Raw genomic sequence first — 22,210 nt, 5'->3', positions numbered from 1 at the left:
CTAAAAGCAAGAGAAGTGATTTTATTTCCTTACATCTTTGCTGACTGATAAACTCTAACTTTAATCCCAGTGATTAGAATTGCTTTTACAGGATAGTTGTATCAGAGAACGCAATAAAAATTGAAGAAAACAACTTTAAAAGGCTCTTGTTTTGATGCATTTCCAGCTTGTAAATAAAAACCACTTTCTTCAGCTTTCCTGGAAAGAATTTGTTACTATTATCAGGCTATTAAGATAGATTATTTTTTTATAAGTAAAATATTGTCCCAAGCCATGTGGAGGTTACTTATGACTAACTACATACATATCTTTTCAGCGTTTTTGTGTACCTGTTGCTGACCCATGGCTGAAATCCATATAAATGCAAATAAAAATAAAGCCTGTAGCCACCAGCTCTGCTCTCCCATATAGCAAACTCAGCCTTATTTAGTAGATTGGAAATGACAGGTGGGCATACCAGAGAAACATCTAGACTTGGTGTGAATTGCTCATACCTTTGCTGACCTCTCTGGTGATGTGCAGCGACAAGGTGGGGTGTACCAGGTGGGGCAGAGCACAGCTTGTGTTCATCTGGCACATACTGGGTATCCAAAACCAGTGCGATTCATCTGCACTGTGACAGGAAGAATTAAAACTAAGCAGGCTACACCAGAAGTAATATGCTACTTCGGCTATTTGTGTGTTAAGTAGAAAAATACTAAAGCCTGTTCTTAGAAGGGTTTTAAATGTATCAGTCAATTTAAAAGCACACTATCCTCATATAGATTTAGCCTGTGATGATGTTATATCCTTCTGCTTGTAGGAAAAGAACCCTTATTTATGCTTCATCGTGAGGTTCCTTTTGTTCTCCCTCTGACAAAGCCAAATTGATGCAAGAGTGGCAGAATAGCCTGGGCACTGGCATCTGCAAGACACATAGCCCCTAGCAGAAAACAGGTTGGAAGTGGTGGTAGCTCTGCTTCCACAACTACCACAAAGCTGCACTTAAAGCAGATCTTGGGAATCCCTCAGGGGAAAAAAAAAAACAAACCAGCAGACCTCAATGCAAAGAAAGCCTTTGTTCAAAATGACTCTATAACCTTCCTGTTCTCTAAGTCTTAGAAAAGGATTTCCTCAAAGTAGAGAGGAACAGTCAGAGCAGAAGGAGAAGAGAACTGGTGCCTGGGTGGCAGGGACAGACAGAGTGGACTGCCCGGAGGTGGGAGCATCACAGACGAAGAAATAAGTGATGACTCTGAAACATAACACAGGGTTTATCACGACAGGAGGGAAAGGGTATAAAGACCTAAACTGTTTATTTGTATGAGAACATAATGGTCCTTGTCGTCGACTTGGTGTTGAAAGGAATGACTTCCATCTAGAGGATGCAGAAAAAACAGGAGATAAATTTCGGTACTGTAACAGTTTAATGGGAAAAGATTGAAAAAGAGGAGGAATATGGAAATTAGACAGGGATGACATTCTAAGAATTTAAATGTGGCATTTGGCAGCAGCAGTATTGTTCATGGAAAAACAAACAATGCTAATCAACATCAGATTTATTGTTATTTAAAAATAGACTTTATGTAATGACAATAAATATAAAGAAAACTTAATATTCAGAAACTAATAGCAAACATTCTTAGAAAAAAATACAAAAAAATACACTTTTACATTCTGAATTTTATCAATATACACAGAGTCTAAAACAGTGGCGACGATCTGTAATTCATGGTGCTTGTTAAGGCAATGAGATGGTCACTGGTCCAAAATCACACTGACTTCAACAAATCTGTACAAAGGAAGAGTCTGGCTTACATATAAAATGTAAAAAAGAGTAAAATTGATTCATAGTTTAAAACAAATGTTAAGTTTCCCTTCAAGCAAATCTTTAAATATTATTAAAGTGACCTAGCCTTAAAAAAAAAAAAAAGTTACAAATACTCATTTGTTGGCAGCTGCCCCCCCCACCAGCATCTTGTTCTGATGCCTGCGCAGAGCTCCCCGCGTACAAGCAGAGCAGATTTCAGCAGTTGGAGGTAGAGGCTACAGAAATTGCACAGCTTAAGAGATCTGACTATTAACATGCAATTATTAGGCACTCTGATGGTTTTCCTCTTCTTTCTCTCTCATTCAGAACTGTGCTGTGAATAACACTGTGCATGCGGCAAACCAAACTGAATTCCTGATATAATGTCTTCTGAAATGCAACGTTACAGCTACATTAGCAAGGAGCGTGGCACTTCGGAAGCAAATCACTAGAGCAAAAAGTTGATGTTGACTAGCTGATGCCCACGCAGTTCTCGCTGCTCTCTTCAGCCTAGCTCTGGTTTTAGCTCTCTGGACTAAGTGCCTGTCAGAGACCATTAAGTGCATATCTAAAACCTTCCTTCTGGTTCAGTTTAAATCAAGAGGAATCCAGTCCATGTGCCTTGAGACCAGTCTGTGACGGGAAGCACCGCCCAGAAAGTGGGGACAAGTGGAAAACTAGTTTCAAAAGCACACTCTTGATCTGAACAAAAATGTTAATGTAGAAACACACCCAAAGCTGATTAGGATTTTATTATGGGAGGCGCCCAAGATACGCACGCTTTGCTGATGTAGCATGGTTTTTTAATCATTATTTTAAAGGCAGGAATATAAACTCTCGATGACGCTGAGGGCAAACTCCCCCTTTAGGAAACGCCGCCAACTGATGTAAAAAGGGGCAACGCAGAGAGGCCACAGGAACCAGACAAGGAGCAGAGGACCAGGCACTCCAGAAAACCAGCATTAAGCTCTGCCACTGCTCACTGTGTGACCCCAGGCAAGGCACTTAATTCCTTTGTTTCCTAGTCTCTTTACCTCTCAAAGAGAGCAGTAAATGCTTCCTTAAGACCAAATAATTATCTGAAATGGTCCATTTCGTGAAGCATTTTTTTTGCCTTTGTCACAGGATGCCTCCTTGCCCGCCCCAGCCCTTCCAACACCGCACCTGAAAGAGTGTTTAAGGCACATTGGCACTGTCATCACTGATGGGGCATGAAAATGGCATCTCGGCTGAACACAACTGCAGATGGGGAAGAGCCAGTTCAAAGCTAAAATCAAACTTCCAAGTCTGCAAGGAGCTGACTGGCCTTTATAATCAAACTCATTTTGCAGAGGGAAGTCCTGAGTACTTCACTAAAATTGAAGCAAAACAGGTTTTTGGACAAAAACTTGTTTTAAACAGAAGTTTGGTATACTATGCAGTGATAGGGCCAGAGGCAATGGGCACAAACTGAAACACAGGAGGTTCCCTCTGAACATCAAGAAACATTTTTTTCACTGTGAGGGTGACTGACCACTGGCACAGGTTGCCCAGGGAGGTTGTGGAGTCTCCATCCTTGGAGATATTCAAAAGCTGTCTGGACACGGTCCTGGGCTGCCTGCTCTAGGTGGCCCTGCTTGAGCAGGGGGGGGGTTGGACCAGATGACCTTCAAAGGTCCCTTGCAGCCCTGACCATCATCCAGTGATCCAGGGAAAAGTTCAAACCAGTATTGAGGCTATATATTTTGGTAAGAAATTCTGTCCTGTTTAGAAACTTCCGAGTGTTTGTCCATCTGCCCAATTTCTATTTGCTTCCTGGTAAATTAAAGACTTGTCATGCTTCTGACTAAACCAAAACAAATGGCAAAGGGTAGAATTCCCTGTGCAAAGAAGCACTGGTTCCATCGCTTCTCTGGATGACTGTCTATCTCTGGATGCTATAGTCTATCTTGTTTTTCTGCATCTTTTTTTGTCTTCAGGTGGTGTCTACACAAAGTTTTCTGGGCATTATAATAAGTAAGCTTCAGTACTTCAGTGTCAGAAATGATTCTCTGGAACCTATGAGTTTCTCTGTTTCATCTTTCCCTGATTTTTGAACGAAGCTTTCCTTGCATGTTCTTCCATGCAATCATGCAAGGTTTGGCTGAGTGAAAGCTTGTGTATCATGACTGCTGAAAGGATTCCCCTTATGTGCTACCTCATCTGGTATAAATGTTGCCGTTTCAAAGGATAGCCTTAAGGTACACGGCAGTCAATATTTGGAAGTTTTGCTACAAAATTCAGACACTTGATTCCTTCTGATTATTAATGGCATAAAATACATCTTATAAATGTTACTTAGTTTCTGCAAATGAACTTCTTAATATGTAAAAAGCCATATGAAAAATCTGCCTAAAAATTCTGCATATCTATTACATTTAAGAAGAATACAAAATCACAAACCCAACAGTAATCACCTGGTTTACAGACTACAGACATACTTTTACATTTTTATCAACATTTTGGTTTTCAGAATTTGTAGAAACACTAAAGCTGTTAAAAGAGAAAGCAAGTTAATAATATGGACTACCATGGCTGCAGACACAAAGCGGAGCTCTACATACATGCTTAATCTGTAATTCCTTAACTCCCAGTTTGCAACTGGAGACAAAATAGCCAAGCAGATCTGCAGCCCAATTTGAAGATGATTGATGGCTCTAGCACATGCATCCACACCTCTAACATCCCTCCTGGTTATTTAAAGCTTCCTAACATGGTTAAGGCATATTAAATGGTTTATTCCAATCTCCAGTTTCAATAGATTCATGGTCTTGTCAGAAATCACTTTATCACGCAATGTTGTGTCACAACAGGTCCAGCTGCACATTCTTCCTACATCGAAATCTATCAGGCACGTGCCTCTGGTGTGGGAGAAATGTAAAAGACAGCCCTCCACAAATATTGATTTAGTATGTGAAAAGACTTTTAACACTCATTACTGTTACAGGTAGGAGACCTTCAAGGCTATCTATGGTCATTCAGAGCAGAATAGGTGCGTGAACTAATGAAAGTACATTGACAAAATGCCTGAGTTTTCTACTCACTCAGAGTGCTGTAAAGTCAGTTTGTATGCATTGATTTCACAGGCAATTCTCCTGTTTACACAGAGATTGATGAACAGGATGGGCTTACAGTCCTGCTGCTTCTTGTGATCCAAGTCCATGATTAATTGAAATATCTTGTTATCCATTTAGGTCTCAGTATGCATAGCTAATTCAGTGTAGCACACAACAGCGCTTAGTATGTCAATTCCAATGGCTTAACAACATGATTTTGAGCTGTATTTTCCTTTTCTCTCCTTCATGTTTTGGCTTTTCCTCTATCATTTTATAGTTGAGGTTTGCATTAGCAAGTAATCAAAACTCCCTCAGAAGACGTGATGGCATTCGTACAACAAATCATTCTTGTTCTTAAGGTTTTATTCAAGTCAAACAAGAGATCTAATAACCGATGCATAAATAAAGTGGAAAGCACTTTATGCATTTGAGAATTAATCTGCATTGTCTTAAGGTGATAAATAATTTTTATCTTCACGTGTTAAAAAAATAAGTCCTACTAAAGCTGTTAAAAAAATTGATAACTCTTATCTGAGTTGCAGTGGTTGCATTTGTCCAGGTAACTGAGCAGGTAACAGTTGCAAGAAACAATGTTTAGTAAAGGAAATTAATCCAAAGTGTTTGATTAGCTATTGGTAGTATCTGGACAGGTATTAGTTGGCTAAATACTGTTATTCCATATAAAAAAGTACTTATTCAGCTTTAGGTCGGAAAGTGCTGTCTACTCCTTTGATAATGTTGTTGGCAATTTTCCCCATGGTTTTTTTCACAACTTTGAGATCATTCTCATGCAAGAGTTTCTGTGTTAGGTATTGCTCTCGTTTGACCTTGCTCTTGGTCTTTTGTGATACATCCGGAATTATGTATGAAATAATAAACTTCACGAAGTATATGACATGCTGGGGAAGGTGAAAATGGAAAAAAAAAAAGTCAGTCAGGCTGAACAGGACATTATTATTATTATAAATGAAATGTCACATTATCTCTTAAGACTCTGAGCTGGTTCTGTACCAGTATCTGTCACAGTGGAACAGTATTTTAAAAAGCAGACATGACTAATGAATAGAATAATTGTCTGATAAACAAGAATTTCTGATTTTCTAATCCTGATTTTAACAAGGACTTCTCCACCTGCTCTGGGGGAACCCTGGTACCCAGTGCTTCCTCCCCCCCATGGAAATATTGGTTACAGTTTCTTTTAAAATTTTTTTAGGTTTGTTCAAATGACTCTGGGGCAATGGACTTTTCTCTGCTATGGGAACTCTGATCTAACCAGCTGTATGTTTCTGATGACTTCAGTGGTCCCTGGATCAGGCCCTAAGTACATTTTATAATGAAATAATACTGAATATTCCTCTCCCTTCATCCTAGACCAACTCCCGTCTTTCATAAACCCAGATTGTAGCTGCAGAGGAACGAGCAATTGCTTTTCAATGCTCATCTAGAGACTCACCTCTTGCAGTGACTGTCTTTATACACTTCACTCTGCTACTGCACATGTATTATGTATATGCATTCATGAGGCTGTGCACAAACTTCCTCTAAGTATAGGTAAAAATATTTTTGGTGTAACTGTCCCTTCTATTTCTGATGCTAAAAATAATTTTACAGTTCTTGAGAAAAGAAACTGCAAACATGTGGGGCAATCCTTCGCTGATGTCATGACTTCAGAGGCTTCTTTTTCTAATGGTGCTACACTTCATTTACACCTCCCAAGCTCTTGCCCATGTTAGCACACATCGCCAGCTCTGATGGCTGTGCCTAGACAGAACATCTTTGAAGGATTTTCTGCATGGAGGGAAGCGAAGTTTAAATAAGTAATGCTCAAAACCCCACACGCTTACCTCCATGACGATGATGAAAGCCAGCTTGGCTGCAATGACATGCCAGTAGTATATGTTATGTTCATATTGGTGCTGGTGGCCAGGAGGGTAGCGGAGATCCCGGTATCTGAAAGCAAGGTAGGAAAGTCAGGAACTAGTCCCTGGCCTCTCTGCAGTAAGGCGCTGTGGCCAGAGGATGGAGCAAGACATGTGCCTGCTTAACGCATCCAGGAACAGTTAGCTGCACGGAACTACAGTAATGGGTAAACTTCTTATCTGCAGAATAAGCTATATTTGGCTGAAATGTCCTTTTTTTTTTTTTTTTTTTTGCCACTGTATTAAGAATTACTTATAAAAAATTACAGTGTGGGGGTTTTCTGTTTGTTTGTTTGGGTTTTTTTTGGAAGACTATCAATTATGAGAAAAACAAAATAAAGTAAGAATTTTCTGAGTAGCACAAACTTATGGATGAATACTTCCACTCAGTTCTGCCATTCAAAATATGCTGGCTTTTACTGTGTTTTAACATTTCTTACTGGATATTGTTAATTGAATGAGATGATTTAGGTATTAAACCCCCCCACATTTATTCTTCTCATTGGAAAAGAATGGTCATTTGACACTTGCCTGCATGTCGTTTGGTTCCCAAACCAAGGGGAAAATGGCTTGCTTGCATTCTTGAAGTCTGACACGTTGAAGACAGAAAGCGTGCTGTTTATATACCCTTTCATAGTGTGACTGCTGTGACTCCCATAAGGAGGGACCGAAAAGGACCAGTAATAAACCAGACGAGGAATCATGTCAGATGTAAAAGCAATTATCATAGCCTGCATTTTAGAAAAAGAAGACAAAAAAGCAGAGTAGCATTTAAGAAATAAGCCTTAATATGTATAGCTTTGGCATATACTTAGTATCTCACAACTTACAGTATAAGCTAAAAATAGAAAATATGTGCTTTTCCAGTCAGTGGTTCCCTCTGTAAATGAGCACGTAGTCACGGGCATGAAACAATCTCTTTCTGGAATGTGCACTCTGTATGGTTTTTAAATTACACTAGCTCTGCTGGATGCCTTAAAAAAGTTATACTAGAATACACTTTTTTCCTCATGAGCCTGTAGTGGAGGTCAGCAGCCAAACTCACCTTAAAGTACTCTAAGGTAACCTTCAGCAAATGTGCTTGCTATCAATCAGATGTACTGATGAGATGCCTAAAAGAAATCCTGCCTGATAAAACTCATGGGAACAAGGGAAGAGTCCTTCAATAACAGAAAATTAAATTTCACCAGGAACCCTGAAGTTTGAATAAAAGAATTAAATAAATTATATATATAGCTGATCCATCTCTGACCCTAGAAACATCCCGCTCCTTCTGAGGTGCTAGCCAGACCAAATTCATCTTGGCAGTTGTTGCCTCATAAGTTTCAGTGTCAGTACATGTGGAAACTGCTTTTGATGCCAAGGTATTTTTTTTTAGTAGCAGCTGCATAGTGCTGTTTTACATATGACGTGACGATTTGTTTTTATCTTGCTCCCAAGAGAGTCCCTGTCCTACTCAGTCTGCTAGTCACAAACTGGGTAGGAAATTGGATCCGTGGGTTTGTTGTGGGAAGGCTTTTCTAAACTCATGAACTTCCCAAAACATCCTGTTCTGGAGGACAGGTTAACTATGTTTAATCCAATCTCCTCCTCTGCTAGTGCAAATTCAAAAGGTTTCCCTGTGAGGAAGACTTTCCACTGGCAAGATCTGCAGCTGAGTGCCTAGCAAGTGGCTGCCCGGCACAGGCGTCTCTGGTGCCCGGCACCCAGGAAGGAGTGGGAGCTGCGCTCCAGGGCTGAAAGGGAAATCTTTTGTCCCGTGGCAGGGGGGGAGAACACCTGACAACACGGATGGAAAGAACCAGGGCAGAGACATGGAGGTGAAAGGTGTGAAGTAGGGATCTAATGAGATGAGGAGGAGCGGGTGTAGGTAGACATACGTAAAAGGGGCAGAAAAAAGCTGTGGTAAAGGTGTGGGACAGAGGAAGGCGCAAAGTTAAGCAGTAATGGGCATCAGAGGAGCATAGGAGCTGGTTAATATCTGTATTTTATTCCCCTTCATGTCAGACTGTAATTAATGCAGTCTGTGTTTCCTTATTTTCATGGGATGGGGCAAAACCTGTCCACCTTCATGCAGCATTCCCAGCAAGAGATCCCCAACCTGAGGAGGTATTTGTAACAGTTGTAAAATAAAGGGAAGGGGAGAAAGGAGAAAGGGTGAAAAAAAATGCCGACGCCTCTTGTACAGTTCCTCAAACAACACTTTGGTGGCAGTGCTAGCTAAAGCAACCACCGTCCCTCCTGCCTCTGCACCTAGGAGTCACTCATGCAGCTGTGCAGCAGATCAGATCATGGCACTGATCTGGTGGGGAATCCCATCTGGACCCACTCCTTGATCTCGTTCATCGTGGTTTTGTCAAAGTGCTGGTACCAGCACATCACAAGAGACAGCAACAAGGGGAAAAGACAGGGAAGGGAAAGGGCAAGGAGCTGAAAAGAGTGCAAGACCCACCTCACCTCAAGTAGCACCACTGCCAAATGTTGAACACTGTCCTCATGCCTTACCTTTTGAGCTGGCTTACTTTGAAGTAACTGAGAAACTAAACTCTAGTTAAGACAAAAGTTGCAGAAAAAAGACTTAAGACTGAGACTGTGGTCCAAAATGCGTATTTGGTTCTCCAAAATACAGTTACGTTTGAGTTCAGTCGAGAGAAAGTTAATTTGGTTGATGAGGAAGAAAAGGGAGGCATCCTAAGACTAACATAAACTTGTTTAAAATTTTCAGCAGTAAAGTGTTTGTGTGTGCATACTGTACTCTGGCTTAAATCAAATGTAGTTGGCATGCACGCTTAAAAACTGTTTTTAAGCATTACATGCCACTGTACAATGAAGTGAAAATTATGTGTTGTTTATATTTACACGCAGAGTAGGTGGTTTTGGCTGACAAAAAATATATATTACTGTGTCTTGCAGTTGCAGGGAGAAGACCTCACACCTAAATTACTCTGTTTTTAACTGAAGTGTAAGCACAGAAAGTTTTAGATAAATATAATTTCCTTCCGTTCGTTAGCTCATCCAGTCAGACCATAAATGAACTAATAGCAACTGAACATTAAGTCAAAAAAATCCCTTCTCTCTTTGGACCAAATGAGTTTGATGCTGCTTCTGTGTATCATTTAGAAAGATGCTGGAATATGGTATGTACACAACTTAATACTTGCTCTTACTGAATTTTTTTGCAAGGCCCCAGGTCTCTCATCATTCTAAATCTGAACCACGTCCCACTCTCCTCCCTCTCCCGGAATGATCTCCAGATGTGCTCCAGAGAGCTGCAAGGACAGAAATACGAAAGCTAATCCTACGGCATCCTCTCAAAGGAAAAACTTTTTTCCTCCTGAATTATGGGCTGCATTTCAGAGTATTGCACTGGAGAACTACAAACAAACAGCACATTCTCTACTTCCCAAACTTTACTGCACACAGTTTTCCATTTATACCATAACTAATTAAAATCAATCTTCATATCAACAACAGATGCTTTGGTATCATGCAAGAGCAAGTCCAGTGCCTGAGTAGCAAGTTGCAAAACTGATAGCTTTGTGCAAAAGTTGCTTGCAAGCTACTAACAGGTGTTCCAAAGGTAATGCAAGAAGGAGAAGATGATACACTACCCGAGTCTAATCAGCTGTAAGAAGTCGCACAGAAGAGAAGAAACAGTTTCTGTGTACTAAGGAAAAATCAAGGAAAGGATGGTAAAGGAAAGACTGATGGCCTATAATAGATCCTGGATGCCAAACAAGAAAAAACACCATACTTAAAGGAAAACAGCTTCTAACATTTGATCTAGTGTACAGCTTTATAGTCCACACTTCATTAGCAACAAATATTGATCTCTCTGAGGTCCTTACAACACCCGCAGCGGGGTGTTTGACAGTCTCTGGTGCTGTGCCCCTCGCATGCTAATAGACTCACCGATGCCAGTATATTTTTGCACATTGAGGACTCCATGTTTTTGGTGATGCCTTGAGGAGTATAGCACATAAGGAGGAATTTGCAGTGAAAAAAGGTTGCAAAGCCTCAGGTGGGTTGTGGATGGGTAGTGAGAGACACCTAAAAATATTGCTTGGTCATTTTTCTGCAGAATCTAGAGCAGGGCATGAACACATTTCTAACAAAAGCCTACATGTCTGAGTCACCATAAGGACACCAAAGCCACTTTAACTCTGCCTTGAATATCATAAGGACTATGACTAAGGTACTCGTAACAATATTTTAAAGTAATCTTAAGATGTATATCCAAGTTTTTACTTCATAGTGGTATTACCAGACCCAGCTGGATTGACTAGGAAAGACAGCATATCCAAGAGCATAATATATTTGTTTTTCTTCCAAGGCATCAGAAACTTCTTTGCCTTTTATTTTATAAGTTTTGTAGCAGCATAGTTAAAAAAAAAGATATTGATGCAGCAATAATGTTACCTCTACTTTACTGTAGCTATGCTTCATCCAGGAATTTGCACTATCTCCATAATTTTCTGGGAGAGTTATCACTAGCAATTTTTTTACACAGGCACTAAAACAGAAGAGCCTCAAAGTATCTCTGACATTTCTAACAGTCTGAACGTGTGTTACCAAAGTTGCATCATTTTTGTTTTAAATTTTAACACCAGATATACTAGTAGGCCTTGGATGTTTCACATGCCTATGGAACAGCTGGATTTATGTTTGGTTTGCCTCAGCAGAGCAGTGTGAAACAGCTGGAGCATATGTTCTAGCTTGTTGTTTTTCTCCCAGATTCTCTTGCAAATTTTCCATCTTCAAGTTGCCTTTTTTCTTCTGACATTTCTCTGTGCTTAATTCTCTGCTTTTATGTCCTCCTGAGTCTCCTCTCTACATCCTAGCTATGTTTACCATACATGTTCAATTGCTATAGTGCGAAATAAAGTTCTGAAAAAGATTAACGGCCATTTTGGGAGACCTTCAAATACCTGAAAATACATCTGGTAGCTGAAGATGACATACAAAATTTTTCTTATCACTGAAATCCACCCTGGACTCCTATTTCTATGTGGTACCACTCCCAACCCCCAAAATTACGAAAACAAACTACTGAGAAGATGACAACTCAATAGGCAGTCAGGTCATGGAAGGCCATCTTCCCATTTTTCAAAAATAGCCTCATCCTTCCAGAGGGAAAACGAAGACTTTTTAAAAGAGAGGGAAAAAAAGAGAATGCAATATGCAAGGACACTCACCTGGGTGTGGGAAGAGAAGGTGCATGTACCTCTCTCATTATTTCTGAAAAACAGAAGCCCTGAGGTTGAAACCCCAGACCAGCCAAGTACCCAATAATGACTGTAGAAGGTGCCTGAGATACAGGAAAATAAGTTCATGCCCTTACTTAAGTTTGTATTGCTCTTTCATTTGAAATAAGTCCCCTAACTATCAGGTTAGTTTCTATAGTAGAGTGCTCAGCTTCGTCTCCCTCCTCTTACGCAAAGTCCACCATTCTCCAAACAGCCAGAGCCTCCCATGAAAGCTTCGGCTAAGATGAGCTCTTGTCTTCAGACTCAAGTGCTTTTTCCAGAAACTCCTACTGAGCACAATAAAGTGCTGTTACTGCAAGGACTAGGTCCTGGAGGAAGTGACTACTTTTAAGTGCGTCAGAAGGAATCCCTGATCTCACCCATGGTAGAAAATGTGACCTTGCTGAAAAAGGCCTATTAACTGTGGACAGCCTGTGGTGTTACTGTCCCTGCAGAGGAAACCAGTGAACACTGCTTTTTTGAGAAAGGTCAGCAGTGGGAATTTTTTGAAAGGACAATACATATTAGCTACTGTGTAAGAATAAGCAATCAAATAATTCACAGTGGTAAAGCCCAAGGGATTATTTTTCTCCCCACAACGCAGCCCATGTATAAGATCTTTGTGAATTAACAATATGGGAAATTTGAAAGGTCTAATTTTCATTGGTAAGAGTATATGAAACAGAAAAAAAGTTTTTCTAAATATTTTAAATAAAACTTTAGAATTGATTTTAAATCCAACTGAAAACCAGATTAATTTGCAAGTTCTCAGAAAATTCATTCTGCTCTCAAAAGGTAAAAGTGCTGCAATTTTGATCACACATTGTATTTTTAAGTACAGAAGAAGGAAGCTGAATTTCTGTTTTAAGCACAAGGTTTCCTAAAGGTAAATTCAGATACAAAGGAATGACCATAACAATTGTAACAATTAGAAACAACAATCAATTATAACCTAACGAAGCTGCCACCTAATTTTTTACAAAAGTATGTATTTAGCTGCAGACTGTCTGAAAAGATCTCTGTATTATGCACTATGATTTTAGGAAAGGTAAGTCCTCATACATAACATTTTTCTGAAGACTCTAGCAACTCTAAATAAATTTTTTTTTCTTTAGATATAATATTTTAGACAGTAGCCATATTCTGTTTCCAAAACTTCTAGAAAGTAACTGAGGGGGGCTGACGTCTTAAGGGACTGATGCTCGTAATTACTTTAGGATCATTTAAGTGCTCCATTGCCACATGTGGCGTTCCCACGCTTGGATGTAACACCTGCGGCGAAGGCATTTTACCTTGTACAGTTGTTGGCCCGGTACTTACGTTGGTGACCACCGCCAGAATGGCTATGCCTTGCATGATGGGCTGCCAGGCGCCGATGTCTTGTGCCTTCTGTGGAACCATGCGCCTGAACTGGGTCGTCAGCTTCCACGCATCCAGCCGGATTTCCAACATGTTGTTAATAAGAGCCAGAAGAGGAGCCAGAGGGAACGACGCCACAAACAGAGTGACAAAGCCAAACTGTATAACTGTCAAAGGGAGAGGTTACATACATTGATGAGGCTTTCACTTACTGGAGATAAGCATATATGAGTACATATACTTTATATAGTCCAACCATGGGAGAGAGAGATAGGAAAGAGTAGCTGAGTTCCTGGCAGATCTCATGTATGAGGAGACAAGAGCACATTAGTACTGAAAAAACCTGCTAGGTGGAGGGACAGGAAAATGTTACAAGTCACCACACACCAAGAGGAACTCTTCAGGTTATTTAAACATCCATTTCTTTCTTATGTCTTGGTCATGAAGACTTGGAAATCTAATGACTATCTGTCTCAGTGCTGTGCTGGAAAGCCCGAACTAACAATCATGTTATTGCTGCCTGGGTGCTGCCACAAGGATGCTGGCAATGCTGTGACGGAATGGATGGTGGCAACAAACCGGAGATCTGCCAGCTCCCAAGAGACCATGACTGGTGACTGCAGATCCCCGTCAGAGCAGTCTGACACAGGGCTCTGCTATACAGCACCAGAACATGGCAGCGGTCTGACTTCTGGATGCATTTCTGAGAGGATGGGGCAAAGAAGCAGCAGTTCTCCTTGTACAATCGCGTGCTGGTTCCTAGTTATAAATTGGATTGAGGCGTAGCTGCTTAACAAAAGCTTGGAAAACTATCTATAATGGCTCATCAAAACCTGTCTTGGAAAACATTCATGTCTCCTCTGTCTATAAACTTATTAAGCACTGCTTGTATGAAGATTTTCTTTACAGCATGTTTGTATCCAGCAGCGATAGTGAATCCGAACTAAACTGCCACTTACCCATTTCAAGATACTCATAAAACAGTCCAAGTTTTCCAATGGGCTGCAGGTGGTAGTCCTGTTCCCAGCGTGGAACAACTTTTTCTGATCTAGCAGCTGCACAGTATCTTCCGATTAGATTCTTAACCCAACTATCAGCCAGGGAGAAAAAGACCACTAACATTGGTAAAATAACCTAGAAAGTTTGGTAAATGGAAAAAATTGACATTTGTGCTGTTATAGCTTTGAACAGTGGATTTAGTTGTTCTTGAATTACTGAAAACTTCCTTCAAACATGAGTATAATCTTCTGTTGTCTTGTCCTGAAAGCAGTTATTTACAACCATAAATAAGAGTGTAAAAGGGCAATATATCAGAATCATAGTGATTTATACTTATGTTGTACAGATGAATGACTACACAAAATTCAAGCTAACAAAAAAAAATCAAGTTAAATATAGGCCTGTGGTTAAACAGATTAATTTCTTCTGATCACAAAATTCACAGAATTGTAGAATGGTTGAGGTTGGAACGCACCTCTGGAGGTCATTTTGTCTAACCACTCCCTGCACAGGCAGGGCTACCTACAGCCGGTTGCCCAGGACCATGTCCAGACAGCTCCTGAATATCTCCAAGGACGGAGACTCCACAGCCTCCCTGGGCAACCTGTGCCAGTGCTTCATCACCCTCACAGTACACAGGTGTTTTCTGATGTTCAGAGGGAACCTACCATGGTTCAGTTTGTGCCCGTTGCCTTTCGTCCTGTCACTGGTCATTAGTCACTGAGATTAGTCTGGCTCCCTCTTCTTTATTGCCTCCTTTCACATATTTGTACACACTGATGAGATCCCCCTGAGCCGCCTTTGCTCCAGGCTGAACAGACCTAGCTCTCTCAGCCTCTCCTCATATGTGAGGTGCTCCAGTCCCTTCATCATCCTTGTGGCTCTTTGGTGGACTCTCTCCAGTATGTCCACATCTCTCTTGTACTGAGGGGCCCACAACTGGATACAGCACTCCAGGTGTGGACTCCCCAGTGCTGACGAGAGGGAAGGATCTCATCCCTTGACCTGCTGCCAACACTCCTCCTAATGCAGCCCAGGATACCATCAGCCTTCTTTGCTGCAAGGGCGCATTGCTGGCTCATGTTGAACTTGGTGTCCAACAGGATCCCCAGTCCCTTTTCTGCCAAGCTGCTTTCTAGCTGGGTGGCCCCCAGCATGTACTGGGGTTGTTCTTCCCCAGGTGCAGGACTTTGCACTTCCCATGGTTATATTCCACGAGGTTCTTATATCAGCCCATTTCTCCAGCCTGTCAAGGTTCCTCTGGGTGGTAGTACAACCCTCTGACTTATTAGTTTGGTGTCATCAGCAAATTTGATGAGTGTATACTCTGTCCCCATCATCCAGATCATTAATGAAGATATTAAACAGGATGGGGCCCAGTACTGACTCCTGGGATACACCACTACTGACTAGCCTCCAACGAGGCTTCATGCCTCTGATCACCACCCCCTGGGCCTGGCCATTCAGCAAGTTTACAGTCCACCTCACTGTTCATTCAGCCCACACTTCAACAGCTTCTTTATGAGGCTTTTATCGAATACAGTGTCAACAGCCTTACTGAAGTCCAGGTAGACAATATCCATTGCTCTCCCCTCATCTACTGAGCCAGTCATTTCATCATAGAAAGTTGGTCAACCACAGTGAATTAATGCTGAGTACTCCTGATGACTTTCTTCGTGTGCCTGGAAATGGTTTCCAGGATTAGCTGCTTCTTCACCTTCCTAGGGATAGAGGTGAGGCTGATCTTCTCAGCTGAAAGGCTGGCATGAGAATTTAAGAAAACTGATGAATTGGCTGTAGCCATTTGCAGTATTCAAAGAACCATATTAAAAAAAAAAAAAGAGTGGAGGCGAATGTCTTATCAACAAAGAAAAACAGAAAATGGTTCTCTTTGTACTTGCAGAGATGCAGAATGAGAGGGCAGTTAAGAACCAGATCCAGCAGTGATACTCAGTGCTTCAACACCTAAATGTTACTTGTCACCCTGGGAAGTGAATTCAAAATTCTGGTCAGATGACTATTTCCTGTACACAGAAGGAGGAGTCAGTTGTCTATGGCTGGAACTGACATCTGCAGGCATGCTCAGTCTAGGGACTCTTCCCCAGGTAAAAGAAGATGTTGAAAAGAAGGATGGGTCTACAGGTCAATCCTGCAACCAGCAGCATATACGTAGCATTGGGGTCTGGAGCAACCATATCTCAGCAGAGCACCCTAGCCTCAACCCTATACAGTATTTACAACACGCTTTGAAGTGGGGTCACTGTGCAGCAAAGGAGCACAATTCATGCGCTTGACAGAGCCACAGTCAGAGGGAGTACAACGCTGTGGGCTGGTGCTCATGGCATTCAGGAGGGCATGAGCAAACTGGGAGTTCCCTACTCCAAGCAATATAACAACCACCGAGCAGCATAAAATAAAGAACAAGTCCCGGGAGAAGGAACAGACCCCTGGATAGTATCTTAATCCAAATTAAATGGAGGGCATTCGTGGTTAGCACTGAGCTTATAGTTTACATTAAAACATGACCTTCCAGAGATCTGCTCCACTGAAAGAGAATGTATAGGCACTATGAATGTCATATATGACAGTAAAGATAAGTGAGTTAAATTAGTAACTTATGTATGACTTTTAAAGGCCCAATGTATAACAACAAATCATTCTACTCAATATTAAGCAACAGTCTTCAGTCTAATATTTTCAGAGCTTCTATTGCCTCTGTTTTAAATGTCCAACCTGAAACACACTGAGTCTGATTTGCAGAGGAAGGAAGCATTTCTGATTAGAACTAAAATCAGTCAGAACGACAGAGACAGGAGCTCAGAGCTACCAGACCGAAAATATCCAAACTGTCTAAAAAGGCCCCAAAAGACTAGTCTTATTCTTTTGGAATAGAATACGCACCTATCAAATGTAGTGACCAAATGCCTGAACACATCAAGCAAAAGCAGCATCTTTCAAATGGGAAAGAGCAGATTACTTAGTAGTTTGAACTTACGGAAGAAACACTTCTTGAATGTTGTTCCAGATTGCTTTACCTCCTACTATGATGGCAAGCTGAGTTGTGAGTTCGAGGAGGCATCCACCTGGATCACACTGAAGATTGAGAGAGACATGAAAAATGTTTGAAGTTGGATAACTTTTCAGGTATGAATGAAGCATTTAAAATAATGCATTCCTGGCTTATTATGATAACATTTCCTAAAGCAACACAAGAAGACTATTTAGGCAAACCTTTCCAGTAAGGTATGCAGAAGCCAGTTCCGGGCTGCATATGGTCATATGTGATAGGTTGACAGGACAGTAACGAGTGAAATACCAAGTGAAGTCATGCAGCTCTGCACTGTGCTGTCACCAGGTGAGGGTCACCCAGCAGAACAGCAATGCTTCTATGAATATTATCCTCTTCCTTTGTGCCAATTCAGATTGGCGGACCATGGGAAAATAAGCTTGTCTAGGTATATGTCATACATTTCTAAGCCCAGCTGGTCTTGTGTCATTCTTTTATGCTAGGGGTTACTAAGGAGGGTTTGGGAGGCAGTCACTTTTTGAACTCTCATGTTAAATATGTACAGCTATGATATACACTCTTAACTGCAGCAGAATAACTGGTCTAATGGCTCCTGCTGTTTAAAAACAAACACTATCATACATTCTTACCTCTTCATTGCGATACTTTCCTAGCCAATAAACTGGATTTCCAGGGTGACCTACAAATTTACCCTTAAAGAAGGCTATGTAGAAGCATGAAGAATAGTAGTTGACGAACTGGAACAAGAACATCTTTGTGGTCAGACTGTTTTCATAATCGGTCTGTGTCCTTGGAAGCTCTGCAATTAAAAAAAAATAATTAAAAAACCAAGCCAACCTACAAGTAACCTACAAGCTGCTTTAGAGGCTCAGCTGGAATAGTATGTGTATGCCTTGTATTCCTTAATATGACTGAGAGCATTATAAACTAGATTGTACATAATGCCCATGTATAGTGTAACTATTATACTAATTCTAAAACTATATGGGTTGTAAAAAGGAAAAAACTTGTTCCCTGACAATAAAGAAAAAGAACAAGCAAAAATTCTGATAACTCAAGGAAAAAAAAGTACTCAAATCCAGCACACTCAGGAAAGATGCAAATGCAACACTTTGAACTGATGAAACAGTATTAAATGAAACTATATTAAAACACCGCACTACTTCACACATCTAAACTAAAATAGCTACTTTAATGTTGATGGCCTGGATATAAAGAATAATAATATTTGTGACTGTTTATCTATTTAATAACATGGGAATGGTATCTAGCTTTGGAACAGTGACCTTATTTCATTTATTTACAAGAAAATAGCTATTTTCCCCATAAACAAAAGCTAATGTAATTGAATGTGTTATGCGTTACTGATCTGTTTTCATGAAGCTTGGTTATTATAGTAATTTTCTTTGCTTTGTCTGTTTCACAAACACAAAACTGTAAACAATTGATCTTTCACGCTGGCTATACAAGGGGGTTTCAGGCAAAGAGCTGAATATCATATTCTTTCTTTTGATATTGAGAAAATCAGTATTTGAAAATTTCTAGGTGGTATCGTGTGATTTGGTGGGAAAACTCTGAAATATGTGGTACAGGTGTTCATTTATTTGAATTCTTATTATACATATAAATGCTATTTTTTTCTTGTTATTTTACCCCAAGTTTCTATCTGAGGTACAGCAGTGGCATACCAAAGTCAGTAATCAGGATTGCCACTTTTTCGTAGATGACATTGAGCACCATAATGACGATAAAGCTGATGAGCGAAGCAGTTACTGAAGTGGCCGTCTGCGGAGTCAGGTACTTGCGGATCGCCTCCGTTCCACTAATGTGCTGTGGCAATGTTGCAGAAAACACCAGGAAAACCGAGAGCCTGTAGACAATGATTCCGATAACTGAAGCAATAATCAAAAGAATCTGCCAAGGAAACGCAAGAAAGATGTTAATATTGAACCATTGGCTTTGGGGAAAAGGTGAGTTTGAAATACTTTTTACAATAGGCAAAAGGAAACCCATTGTGTGCTTGTCATTCCATCGAGTAAGATGAGTGCAAGAGGATGCTCAAATAAGATAGAAAGCAATAAATTTAGAATCCGTAAAAGAAGCCTTTTCTTCATGCAGGAAAGAGAAGAGGTAGTCTGATTTATGACTAATAACAAGGTTTGTACTGATGTGAGTGAAGATAATGAGATGCATAATCAAATCTTACAGCTTGAGGCATGCGATGGGAGAAATCTCCCTCTTTTGACATTGGGCCGTTGGCAGGATGGCAAATGTACGAGCAAGTCTGCAGTGATTGTGGAGGGGGCCGTACCATCTCTTTTACATGATAGTATTACAGACTACAGACCTCTCAAAGGAAGAGACAAATATTGTATTACTCCCGTAATCTGCAGGAGTTGTAGTAATGATCCATGCATCCCATCTTGCTTGCCATCTCCTCTCTTTTTGTTCTGTTCTTGCTTTTATTTCTTGCTAGTTCTCTAGCTATTATTCAGATTTAGGTCCTGAGAGCTGCGAATCTTTTTTTCACTGCCTCTGCAAACTGCCATGAACCTGCTAACTGCCCCCCACCCTGCATATAAGAAATGAGTGCAGTAACACAAATGACAAATCCAGACCTTTTAACCTGAAGTCCTGCCTAACAGCAACCTGGTATCCTTTCCTTTGCGTTTCAGACGTTAACTCTGAGGGTCTCCCGGGCTGCCAGGCACGACTCTTATCTCCCGTCTGTCTCCTATCACCTAGGATGAAGTCTTTTCCAGCTGCTGTTTGTGCCACAGCCGAGCAGGACACGCAGCATGCTAAAACACTGAGCTTTTCAAGGCGACCTTTCTGGGCATGCTCACCATGTTATATATTGTTTCACGGGTGGTTGGACTGCTTTCCAGTTTTAGTTGTAATTAAGGCAGCAGCTCTGGAAGATTAGAGAGCACCCAGCTTTGCTCTGTTAAGTGAAACAAAAACCCTGAAAGAGGCCCAGGACTGTGAGACACGATATTGAAGCAAACGGCTGGAACAAGTTGGACAGGAACTGGCAGGGAGGAGAGCATATTAACCAGTCTTTCCCCTACTCCATCTCACCAAAAGCAAAGACATTTGTCTTAAAATAATGAGGAAAACCCCAATGGACCACATTCGCAAGCATAACTCACAAGCTATAGCTGCAGGATATTTTGATACATGTTTTCTACTGACTGTACACTTATGAGTATTCGGGACTAGAGCTGCCTTCCTCATGTGGGTCCATACCTTATCGGCTTGGTTTATGCATCAGATGGAAATCCAGCTGAACCTGTTCCATTGTTACCTTTTGTTCAGTTCAGGGGGATCTTGTTTTCAACACTTACTAGATAAGTGAATTCATAAAGAATAAGAGGAGAATTTACCCAGAAGAAGACCGCACTTGTACAGAAAGTCATCCGTATGCACTTCCCACAGGCAGTGTATGGCACATGTTCTTCTTGCTGTAAAAGATTTAGAAACAGATCAAAAATGCACCCTATCTTTTCTTTATATTTTTTGTGTGCTCCAATTAACCCTTTATGATATTGAGGGCAGAAAAAAAGAAAAGAAGCCCCCCGTTTTGTTTCCGTTCTTGCTTTGTTATACTGGAAACCCACATTTATTCATGATTTCAAAAGTCTTGCCTGATTACATTTTTCTTTTTTTTTTTTTTTTCCCTGCCCATTCTAAGATAAAAATTACTTCCATAGAGGCTGAATGTCCTCAGCTTTTACTGACTTCAGCTATGACAGAGTGCAGAGTCCTTTTCAATGGACTCATCCTTCTTGGCTGATCATGGAGTCCAAGGTCATTATCTTTCAAACCTCATTGGCTAAAATTAGCAGGCACTAAAATTTTGGTCCCTGATCTCCATATTTCTCAAGTTACAATGGGATGGCTTTCCCAAGGAAAATGCCTACCTCATTATGTTTTATCATATTCTTCACTCTTTGAACTGTCTGAAAGGAACTTTCTAGCTGTGACTTTATACATTAAAGGTGGCATAGGTTTATAAGCTTTTAAACAGAACCAGGTTTTTTGTTATATAAGATATAAAATAAGATCTATATAGGATAGTTTCAACCATGGCAGTTAATTTTGAAACTTTCCAAGTGCCCTCTAATAAACATTAGTATAATGCAGATGGAATGTGAAAGCAATGCAAATGATCAGATAAATGCCAGAGTAATATATTGACAGAGAATAATAAAAAATGAAGCTGAGCTGGAGTGAGCTACAGAAGCTAAAGCTACTCAAAATGTATAATAAATAGAGATCTAAACTGAGATCCTCATAAATATGAATCCTGCTTCATTGAAATGAGGATTATCCTTGCCCTTGTGCGTTTGCTGTTATTAATCGTAATTGCATCCACATGCACTTAGCAACAATACCTATTTATACATGTTTCAAACAGAAACATCTTTGGTTAAAAAAACAGTCTTGGCATGATATATAATGTAACATCTTTCCCTCTATTTCACCCTTTTTTCCTAATGCATTCTTAGGCAAAGATAGCAAATGCGCTGTGATCTTGGCCTCTGGCAGCAACACTGAATCATTTCTTGGAGGATTTAATAAAGTAGACTTAGTCTCCTAAGCTGGGGATGATGCCTACTTCTGTTTGTTTGTGACACAGGAACCTCAGCAGTCCAAGCTCCTCAAACAGGCACTACTTTAAGGTGCTTACAGTTAGGTATAAATTCCCTCCAACGCATCTGTACTTTGTAAGTTTACTATTTCCAGGCCAACTTATCAACTCTCCTTGGAGCACTGCTGATTTATACAGCTCC

General features: G+C 40.5%; 1 protein-coding gene across 1 annotated transcript in view; it reads right to left on the bottom strand.

The window, feature by feature from the left end:
• Positions 1–1,387: 1,387 nt before the first annotated feature.
• The window catches only part of ANO6 (anoctamin 6), an 82,620-nt gene continuing 61,797 nt past the window's right edge, over positions 1,388–22,210 (bottom strand). Inside the window, exons 12-20 of the mRNA XM_075745195.1 lie at positions 20,801–20,878; positions 19,103–19,328; positions 18,044–18,213; positions 17,382–17,479; positions 14,347–14,477; positions 13,349–13,554; positions 7,314–7,513; positions 6,708–6,813; positions 1,388–5,762 (exon numbers count right to left, since the gene is read on the bottom strand). Coding sequence (XP_075601310.1) covers positions 5,556–5,762; positions 6,708–6,813; positions 7,314–7,513; positions 13,349–13,554; positions 14,347–14,477; positions 17,382–17,479; positions 18,044–18,213; positions 19,103–19,328; positions 20,801–20,878 — 1,422 coding nt within the window. The 3' untranslated portion in view covers positions 1,388–5,555. The remainder of the gene's footprint in view (positions 5,763–6,707; positions 6,814–7,313; positions 7,514–13,348; positions 13,555–14,346; positions 14,478–17,381; positions 17,480–18,043; positions 18,214–19,102; positions 19,329–20,800; positions 20,879–22,210) is intronic.

The sequence above is a fragment of the Balearica regulorum genome, chromosome 1 (genome assembly GCF_011004875.1).
Source record: "Balearica regulorum gibbericeps isolate bBalReg1 chromosome 1, bBalReg1.pri, whole genome shotgun sequence".
In the NCBI taxonomy this organism is placed as follows: Eukaryota; Metazoa; Chordata; class Aves; order Gruiformes; family Gruidae; genus Balearica; species Balearica regulorum.
Note: the sequence above shows the minus strand (reverse complement) of the source record. Positions and strands in the feature narration are given on the sequence as shown.